Genomic DNA, 10,384 nt, shown 5'->3' with positions numbered 1-10,384 from the left:
AAGTTCATCAACGCACAAAATCGCGCACGCCGCTAGCTAAATTTCTACCGGCTGCGTTTGCTATGTCACAAAACAGTAAGAATACTGTGACTTTTGGCCGTCACACAGCCCAAACCTCAGTTTTATTGAGGTTTTGGACGGCACAACAAGAAAATGGAGGTTTTAAACACTGCAGGCTGACCGTTGTTTCAACTTCTGAGGCCTGTGGTCTGGATTTTTAAGCACTATTGAAGGATCATAGTAACAAACGTTATTCCACGTTGTTGCTTGTTACTGAAATGGACAAAGCGAAGGCTAGATCTCAGCCCACCATCCGGTTCAGCCTCGACTTGACGCAGCAGACCGATGACCAGTACAATGAGTTTTCGTACGCTAAATTGGTCAATGATGTTTTAAAGAAGGTAAAGGCTGTTTAATATAAGAGTGTTGTTGTAGTAGGTTATTTTTTGTGATAGAGGTTGGTTTTTTGGGGGACGGATTTCTACGCATACACGCATTATAAGACATCTTTTCTTGTAGAAAGAAGACCGCCTTTTGAATGACGAAGCGTCCAGCGACCAGAAGTTGGTTACTTTGGCGAAAAAGTTCGAAGAGAAATACGTGAGCGAGTAACCATTTTGTTATAAATTGCGCATGCGTGCTCACGTGCTCTGTTAATTTATTACTGTTATTTAATTCTTAAACTATTACTGCTACACCTTGTAACTGCACTTCATCCCAATTGTGCAACACCCATAGCCACATTTTTGGCAAACTTTGTCAGGTCAAAATGCAAAACCCTCAAAATCATAGGAGATAACTGTAGATCATTCCTATTAATAAACACTCCTTGTCACAAATACTTTTATGGGTGGTTGTTTGCTTGTGTTTGTTACTAGTATAAGTTACTGATAATAGTAAAAAAGTTGTATGTGTGTAATGAGTCTCATTGCTTTCTTTGATTATGTACTGTATTAGGGTCCCAAGAGTAAGCGGATAATCCATGATAAGGTTTGTTAGTACTGTATTATTTCCAGTATACTACATGTACTATGTTGTTTATGTGCTCATAGGACTATATGGACATAGGATATGGATATGATTCTGAAGACTCTTTTGTGGATGATTCAGAAGCAGTATGTAACCAAGAGTTCATAATATTATTTAATGTTATGAACTGTTGATGATATAACAGTGTACATGTCATGCACATCTCTTGTACATAAATCCATTAGTACTTGTGACCATTATGCTTTGTATTTTGATTTTCTTGTACATGCAAAACCTGGTCACTTATCCACCATTAATTGATAAGATGTACTTTATGTATTATTAGTTAAAGCATTGCTGTGAGTGCTATACGAAAAATATAGTACAAAAGAGTGGGCAAGAGACAAATATAGCACGAGGCAAAACCGAGGGCTATATTTCTTACACTCTGAGTGCTATATTTTTTGTATAGCACGAGCAAGGCAGTGCTTTAACTGATTTAAAGAACTTCCTAGTTGGAGCTGGAGTGCATGAGCGAAACCATTCAAACTCACCAAGGAGCCTTCAGACAATCGACTTCGCTCTGGATAACGATCAGATGTACATTGAATACCCTCTGTAGTGCTGTTTCCTATGGTTCTGGGGTGCTTCTTCTCCATTTAATCATCCTTGTCACCTCAATTTTTGGATCGGGACATAAGTACATACACTGTACAGTATGTTGTGCATGGATAGTACACTATTATTACAAAGTATGTAGATAAGGATCTACTGTTCATGTTATGTTCCATTGTAGTATGATGAGTTTGTGCCTCACAGTCTGGATACTAAGCATGGAGGCTTCTATATAAACAGTGGAGACCTTGAGTTTAAGGACAGTGAAGTAGCTGACCCTGAGTGAGTTTGCATGTATGTTATCCTCTCATGCTTGTTGTGACAATTCATTATTCTGTAGAGTAGAACATTTTCAGCGTAGTATACATGTATGTGCAACTACAGTATGCGTGCATACTGTAGTTTACAATACTTTACAGTAGATCGTTCAATCATGCTTTTTTTGTACATGTATATATTGCCCAGCTTGAAATATTGGGAGTGTTACATACATGTTTACTGTGTGTCACATGTATGTGAGGTGCATGTATCATGTTAACGTGCTTGTTACGGTGAGGGAGGCATGCATGTACCTTGTCTGAAGTGACCATGTTACAGTGCCATGCATGTACCATGCGTATGTTGGCATGGCACTGGTAGAATCTTACAATGAAAACTGACACATTTGGTCATTAGTTTATACAATGGTGATAAACAGTTGGTAAGTCAAAGCTGTATGACTTCTGTACTGTAGGTATTCCCAAGTAGTCAATAATGCTTCCACATACAATGTAGCAGAGTACCATTAGATACAGTTGCAACCATAGTAACAATAAACAACTTGCATGTTACATGCATGCCAATTTTTGGTATCAGTACATGTTACAACAGACATGTTGACACAAACATGCATGTTAGTATTCATGCATACACCATGTAGGAAAGTGTCCAAAATTCATGCATGTTACATGAAACATGTTTGTATGTTAGTAATGATAACAGGGATGTTTAGGAGATCCTGTAGGTTGCATGTAACATACATTTCCTCCTCTGTCTCTATGTGCTGTATGCTTGTTTCTTCTTTGTTTAGTGAATATGATTTCAAGCCAAAGAAGGTCAGTGTCATGTGTTCATCATTGAACACACTTGTGCAATGTACTGTGTGTGTGTGTGTGTAGTGTTTATGTGTTTTAGTATTTGCATGTTGATTTCTGTATGACTATACGTTCCTGCAATTAAAAAGATGCATTGACAATGACGAAAGTATCACAGTGCTAGCTGCATGTGAATCAACTTTTGGCTGGCAAAGAAACTTAACAAATAATGTGGTAATGTATGTAAATTATGTAATGCAGTACTTCATGAATTATGAAATAATTTATGTAGAATTACAATTTAATTAAACATTACAAATTGCTGTATGCATTGTTACAAAACAAAATCAAATTAACCTAATTGCGCTATTGGTAAATGAATGCGTATCAAGGCATATTATTTGCTTATAGTGCTGGATTTTAGAGGTATAACAACATCAATTTTCTTTCTTTGCAGGTACCACTTAAAAAGCAATTGAGTGGAACTCCACAGACTATAATAGCCAGGTAACTTACTGTATTCTGCTGTAAAATTTTTAATCATTACTTTACATGCATCGTGTATTGCTACTATTTGTTTTACAGTTTTGTTATTTTTATTATTTTGCAGCAAAAAGATAAAATTAGCCAAACAACGGAAGGCATTGCAGAGTACACAAAAGCCTGGTCTAAAGACTAAACTTGTTAAATCATTTCAGTCGGATAAGTCTAAGCTAGTCACTTCTAAAGGAGTGGATGAAGTTGCACCAGTAAATACAATTGGGAATAATCTTAGCAATAGTTCTCAGATGTTGTCAAATCTCCTACAAAGTGGTGGATTGTCTTCAACTCAGCACACATCAGCAACCTCTTCCCTAATTAACATGCAGAGCTCAGCACTTAATAGTGCATCAAATTCATCCATGTCTCATTCTAATCTGGCTGGTGCTGTCACTCCATCAGATAATTTGTTGAAGCATATTCTCACTGGCAGTCTTTCTGCAAAAACAGAGAAAATGGACACAAAGCCAGATGGTCCTGTCAAGGTGGCTGAACCCGTTGCGATACCTAAAGTGAAACCAGTTTTACCAGACGGGCTGCCTGAGGCATTAGTTTCTAAAATCACCATGCTAGAACTGGTATGTATGTACATGTGTGTGATGATTTTGAATTCTGTGTGTTAATTGTACACTCAATCCTTCATGTTTTCCAGCCTAATGTATTTGTGGACTGGGCAGTAATCCATTATCTAGTAGCTTTTATAATGCTGGAGACGAGCTATAACAGTAATTGCTGATATTGTGTTCTTCCTTATAGAGTGTATACCGATTTACTTACTAAAACATATGGAAATAGCTACTGTATAGTTTTATAGGGTAGTACATGACTATTCCTACTCCATCTATAATTAAATGTACAGTACATGTAATAGTGAATTAATGCACATCTGTCAAAAGGTATGTACACTTACTGTTCAATGTTGAATGGGTGGCGCGAGACTACATCGCTATGTAACTAAGAATACTTTATGGTATGGTTCATCACTAAAGTCTAAGCTCTAGTGCAAGTGTTTAATAATAATTCTTTTACTGCTATAACAGATTTTTTCGGTACGCCACTATAAAAGATGCACCAAGTACAATTCTAATATGCTACCACTTTTGTCACACTTTTAATAGTGTGGTGCACTTACAGTATAGGGCTGCACAGATACCCACTCCACATCTCTTACTTAACTTCCATAGCCACAAATAATCCCCAGATCATTCTCTGTGGATATACAGTACTATGAAGGAATGCACTAAAATCAGTCTTAGCACAAAAACAGAGGTATAGAAACTCTGGCTATGGATATGCTCGATATTTAAATGTAGAGGTGTACCGATATACCAATACATATCGTATTGGTGGCCGATATAGAAATTTCTTCTATATCGGTAGGAACCGATATTGCTGCTAAAAACCAATACAATACACCGATATACAACTGAACTACACCCTGTATCTTGAGGACACTGTCCAATGATCAAGCCGCATTATAAATCGTATTATTTAGCTAACAAGGGTGGGAAACAGTAGTTATCTTTATTGTGTAAAAAAAAACAAAAAACAGTACACTACATGAAACCATCTAAGTGCATGCATAATTACTGTTTTGTTGTCACAAAGCTTACCAATCATACAACAAACACTCATAGTGGTGAGCATGGGGAAACAGCAATAAGATGAACCAAGAGCACAGCATAAAACAACCAGCCATCTCTACAAGCCATTAAAATGCAGAGTAATCTGGACTAATGTTGGCAGGGCATGTATTAAAATATTTGTGGTGCCTTATAGTCTGAGCTGTGAATAGAGGCCACACCACCATGGGTAACCAAGCATAGCCAATAATCTTAACTACACTTACTTATATGGTATATTGGATCGGTTTAGTTTAGTTTAGTTTTCTTATATCGGTACACCTCTTTACATGTAAATGTACTCCAAACTGAATCCTGTAAATTACAGGGTGTATAGTACCAGGAGCTCATCGAATCCTGTGGACAAGGGAGCGTGTAACTCCGTACACTACCAATACTGCGGGCAAAATTCAAACATGGCATCCAGTGTTACTATGTATATAATTGGTTACATCATTCTTACGCTCAACAGGGATGCACTAAATGGGCTGCTTCTCCATCGTCTTATGTAAAGCTGCTTCGATAGGAAGATCGAGTCGAAAGTAGAGCTTGGAATAGTCAAGTGGAGTAGTTTAGCGTGATTTCACGTGATTAGTGACTGTAGAAAGACTGTCTTGCTAAGCCTGTGCTACTATTCCTCCGTCATGCCATTGGACTTCGTTTCCATAGCTTCGCTTCATCTAAGCGGAAACGTGACGTATTCGAGCATGCGCCTCTGCATAATATCCTAATTAGGAAATTTTAAAAGCTGTTTGTTATAGTACATGGCAGCCATGTTTGAATTTCGCTCTTTACGAAGTTACATACTCCCTTGTCCATAGGATTCAATGCGCTCCTGATAGTACGAATCTCTCCAATTGTTCGTATATGCATTTACGCATTTTACACCAGAATTTGGTCTTGTACACATGCAACTCTAATCATTACTTTTTGTGATGTTATCAACTCCATACTGTACTAGCTATAGGCTGCATGTGATTGACTCACATCTGTGAATCCCACTACAATTTATTCATGGCCAGATCTACAGTAGATAAGTACTTACTATGTGCAATGTACATGTGTGTACCCTGTAGTGTATTGCTAAAAACAATGAGGAATCCAAGCTATCTATTAAGGCTCGAGCACCTTTGTATGATGGTCAACTGATAGAGTAAGTGATGGAATACTAAACTGATTATTATTATACCCTGTACTGCATTTATTTGATGTCTGTAGAATTGATCAGCTTGCCAAACAACTCAGTATAAAAATTAGAGCAACAGTTTTTGAGTATGTTGCATACCTTCTTAATATATCCAAACAAACTCTCTCGGGTAAAATAAAGAAAGCGATTCGCAAAAAAGAAGTAAGCGTCTCATGTTAGTATAGTGTGTGTATGTTATTGTTGTAATGACTTTGCTTAAGTATAACGTTACAATTCTGAATACCATATTTTAGGATGTTAAGATCAAAGTCGCTATTGATGCACTAAAAAAAGGTAGATGTACTTACATTACTGTTGTATGGTTGTGAGATGTTTTGCATGTGTTGTTTTTCTTTAGCAATTGATGCCAGAATGCCTGCACTACTCAGCAAGTACGAAGAAAACATCAGGGCTTTAGGGTAAGTTTATCTGACAGACTGGAAATAAACTTTGAAACCACAAAGTTTTAGATACATTTCTTGCAACCATATGCTACTGTACTGTACATGCATATATGTGACCGTCTCAGTGAAAACCTGTCTAGTTCGCACAACTTCCGAATTTCTTTTTATTTTCTCAGCATTATCTGCATAGTCCAAGGAATGGTTCACCAAAATTTCAGTCGATTATGGTTAGTAGTTTTGGAATTACAGCGCTAGAAAGAAGGAATTAAATTTGTGACTATTCTAAAAATTTTCTACCAGCGCTAACATTAGCAGCCATAACTTCTGTTTGGATTAGTATACAAAGTTGGGATTTGGCTTACAACGTTCACCATGAATTGGCAGATCAGCCAAGGTATAGTTTTAGCTCTGCAATCACTCGTACATAGGCATATGAAAGCGGTTTCATTGAAGAAATGGTGACGATTTTGTTTACGTCTACCACATCGTAAACAAACGCACGTGACACGCAAACCATTAGTGCTACAGAAATGAAACAAAAGATTTTCGAACTCCCAATGAGTAGGTGAATAAGATGGTATATACAGTAGGTTTAATCGATTTAACACTTCTTTTCCTGAGTAATGGCTTGATTAAAACTTGCGTAAAATTTTCTTTGTAACGTGTAATTTCACCAGTTTTTATGTGTTTTGTTTTTCTCAATATGCATGCTTGTGCGAACTAGACTGGTTTTTGCCGAGACGGTCACATATATTAACAGTACAAACTACATGTAATGCACCCATATAGCTCCTGTGTCCGAGCCTATGCGCACGTACAGTAACTGTTACGTTTCAAAATTGGCTTGAATTTTCCTATACAATCTGTGCAGTTATTTGTATTACTATATGTACATCTGTAGATTATCTGCAAGTACTTCACAAGATTCTTCACTCAAGGTGTGTGTACATGTGTACTGTACAGTATGTAGTCAGTGTTCAATTTATAATATCTTTGTACTGCTGTAATTACTAGCCAATAATTTTGTTGCTATCATATATCCTTATACATATGTCATTCATTCAGATTGCTGAAGATGATTCTACAGTCGACTCCTTTGCAGATTTAGCTCAGGTAACATTTTTTCTCCAAGTACATGTATAGCAAATATAAACATCAGAAAGGGGTTGTTTACAGTATGCATACAATCTAGAGTTTATACTGCATTTCCAATATTGTTTGGTGTCCCTATTGGCACACACCTATTCCTTAGTAACATCATGCTAATTCTATTAAGGGACTTGAATATTTTTAATAACTACACACATTGTGTTTATAGGAGACTACCCCTACATCAGAAACACAGGATAGTAAGCCAAGGAGAATCCGTAAGACATTCCACTGGGATGAGGAAATGAGGTACATACAGTACATGCACTGAATTCTGCTTGTACTGTGTATTCTTGTTAGTGAAACCAAGATCTGTATTATTATACACTACATCAATCTCTGCTATAATCACCTTTCATTCTTACCAATATATTTTTTACAGTAGTTTGAGAAGTACAGTATTACATATTACTTACATCAGATGATAAATGTCACAGTGTACTTTATTTTCTATATACTGTACTGCAGTGTGTGTATATGGAAAATGCTGTAAAGTGCAGTTCCATGTGTGAGGAAAGTACAGACATAAAAAGCATGTTACAGAAAAAGCAGAATTATTTTGCAGTTGTCACATGGGTACAAGTGGTCTGCCTTGATACCCAAATTAAGCCTAATCGCCACGAGTCTGCTGTTGACTTTGAACCTGTACCAAGTTGGACATATGCTGCCACTTCGATTTTAAGGAACACACATTTGTGGTAGCTGACAAGACCCGTGCTGTCATTTTTCAATCATAACACCCAGACAGTACAACCCCAAGCAATACTACAGTACGTATACTTTGCTATATACAAAAGACCTCTGACAAAGTGGTCTGTGAGTTAGCCATAACAGTGAGTGATGGTTTAATGGTCTTCTAAATATAAGCCTATAACTTGGCCCACAGCCATTCCATAGCTGCCTCCAATTCTAATTAAAACTCACTATATGATTTATAGTAGAGGTGTACCGATATACCAATACATATCGTATCGGTGGCCGATATAGACATTTCTACTATATCGGTGGGAGCCGATATTGCTGCTAAAAACCGATACGATACACCGATATACAACTGAACTATCTTGAGGACACTGTCCAATGATCAAGCCATATTATAAACCCTACTATTTAGCTAACAAGGGCGGGAAACAGTAGTTATCTTCCTTGTCTAAAAGCAGTACGTTACGCGAAGCCATCTAAGTGCGTGGATAATTACTGTTTTGTTGCCACAGAGCTTACCAATCATACAACAAACACTCATAGTGGTGAGCCTGGGGAAACAGCAAAAAGATGAACCAAGAGCACAGCATGAAACAACCAGCCATCTCTACAAGCCATTAAAATGCGGAGTAATCCGGACTAATCTTGGCAGGGGCATGTATTAAAATATTTGTGGGTGCCTTATAGTCTGAGCTGTCAATAGAGGCCACACCACCATGGGTAACCAAGCATAGCCAATAATCTTAAGACTAGCTGTCTTCAGTAGTTTCTACAGTAGCCTTAATAAAGTTGAACATGGCATATGTGGTTCTTCAAACATAAATAGCTACACTTAGTTATATCGGTATATCGTATCGGTATCGTATCGGTTTGAAAATGATTAATCCATATCGTATCGGTATCGGATCGGTTTAGTTTTCTTATATCGGTACACCTCTAATTTATAGACAAACTGCTGATTCTCAATTGTGTGGAAGACAAAAGGGAGTACACTGTATGCAGTGTATAAACTACGGCTTTTACTTCACAGGATTTGTAGCTATAGTATATACATAGCCACCCTAATCATCTTGTAATGTTGTCTCGTCCACACTGAAGTGTAGTTACATGTATATAGGTGCATGGTATACATGTAAGTCTCTGTCTTGTAAAAAAAGATAAACCTTGGGTTGTGGTCTATCATGACTGCTTTATGGAGTACATGTATGCAGCCACCTCAGCTCCTATAAGGGTCAAATATTCCAGGTCCAAAGGTGACCACTTCAGGGGCGGATCTAGGGGGTGGGCTTTGGGGGCTGAAGCCCCTCCTTCACTTTTAGGCTTTACTTAATATGTTGAGGATTATATTGAAATTTTGTCTTAGCATTATTATATGATCACTAATAATACAATACTCGTAAACCCACCTTATAAACATCTTTCCAAGGCATTATTGGTGGATTTATGCTAAAGGTTATGCAACAAGGACCCGGATCAGCATTGAAGGTGTACAAGATCGAGATACTCTAATAGAACAGTCACCTAACTATTCTAATAGAGCAGTCACTTAACTACTCTAATAGAACATTCAATGTAAGTATAAAAGTTGGCTCTGTTATGGAATTTTTCCAAATCTGCCTGCGCCTATAGTGCATTGGTCTGTTTAAAAGGCTTGTTCATCTACTTGTGTAGTTATTACTGGTACTGGTATACTTAATTCAGGTACACAATTCCATTGAAAATGCTCTCAGATTCAATCTCGTGTCATTCAAATTTCAAAATTTTCTTGTTTCAACATTATTATTCTATCATGCATGCAATTGTTAGAGGGTGCATCATGTGCTTGGTTGTCTGAACCTATCCAAACCTTTCCATTAGCAAATGCTGCAGAGAGCCATGTATATCTAAAGGCAGTATATAAAATATCTACAGGCAGAAATATGCATTTTATGTGGAAATGTCTCCAAATTGCAGTATTTAGCATCTATTTTTCAAAAATTTCCTGGGGGGCATGCCCCCAGACCCCCTAGTTCCAGCATGCTGGGAGGTATGCTTCACACACCTCCACCCAAGAGATTAGTACCTTGAGCTAGCCCCCCCTTTTATAAATCCTAGATCTGCCCCTGCACTTAAGACAGGTTCCAC

General features: G+C 37.5%; 1 protein-coding gene across 1 annotated transcript in view; it reads left to right on the top strand.

Moving 5' to 3' along the window:
• Nucleotides 1–60: 60 nt before the first annotated feature.
• Nucleotides 61–10,384, top strand: part of LOC136238943 (ubinuclein-2-like) — a 16,879-nt gene continuing 6,555 nt past the window's right edge. Inside the window, exons 1-15 of the mRNA XM_066029660.1 lie at nucleotides 61–401; nucleotides 520–600; nucleotides 958–990; nucleotides 1,053–1,115; nucleotides 1,766–1,866; nucleotides 2,654–2,678; nucleotides 3,115–3,164; nucleotides 3,268–3,775; nucleotides 5,896–5,972; nucleotides 6,038–6,167; nucleotides 6,260–6,299; nucleotides 6,364–6,424; nucleotides 7,311–7,347; nucleotides 7,475–7,522; nucleotides 7,728–7,807. Coding sequence (XP_065885732.1) covers nucleotides 279–401; nucleotides 520–600; nucleotides 958–990; nucleotides 1,053–1,115; nucleotides 1,766–1,866; nucleotides 2,654–2,678; nucleotides 3,115–3,164; nucleotides 3,268–3,775; nucleotides 5,896–5,972; nucleotides 6,038–6,167; nucleotides 6,260–6,299; nucleotides 6,364–6,424; nucleotides 7,311–7,347; nucleotides 7,475–7,522; nucleotides 7,728–7,807 — 1,457 coding nt within the window. The 5' untranslated portion in view covers nucleotides 61–278. The remainder of the gene's footprint in view (nucleotides 402–519; nucleotides 601–957; nucleotides 991–1,052; nucleotides 1,116–1,765; nucleotides 1,867–2,653; nucleotides 2,679–3,114; nucleotides 3,165–3,267; nucleotides 3,776–5,895; nucleotides 5,973–6,037; nucleotides 6,168–6,259; nucleotides 6,300–6,363; nucleotides 6,425–7,310; nucleotides 7,348–7,474; nucleotides 7,523–7,727; nucleotides 7,808–10,384) is intronic.

This window comes from Dysidea avara, chromosome 11 (assembly GCF_963678975.1).
Source record: "Dysidea avara chromosome 11, odDysAvar1.4, whole genome shotgun sequence".
NCBI classification, from domain to species: Eukaryota; Metazoa; Porifera; class Demospongiae; order Dictyoceratida; family Dysideidae; genus Dysidea; species Dysidea avara.
This window is presented reverse-complemented; position numbering and strand designations above follow the sequence as displayed.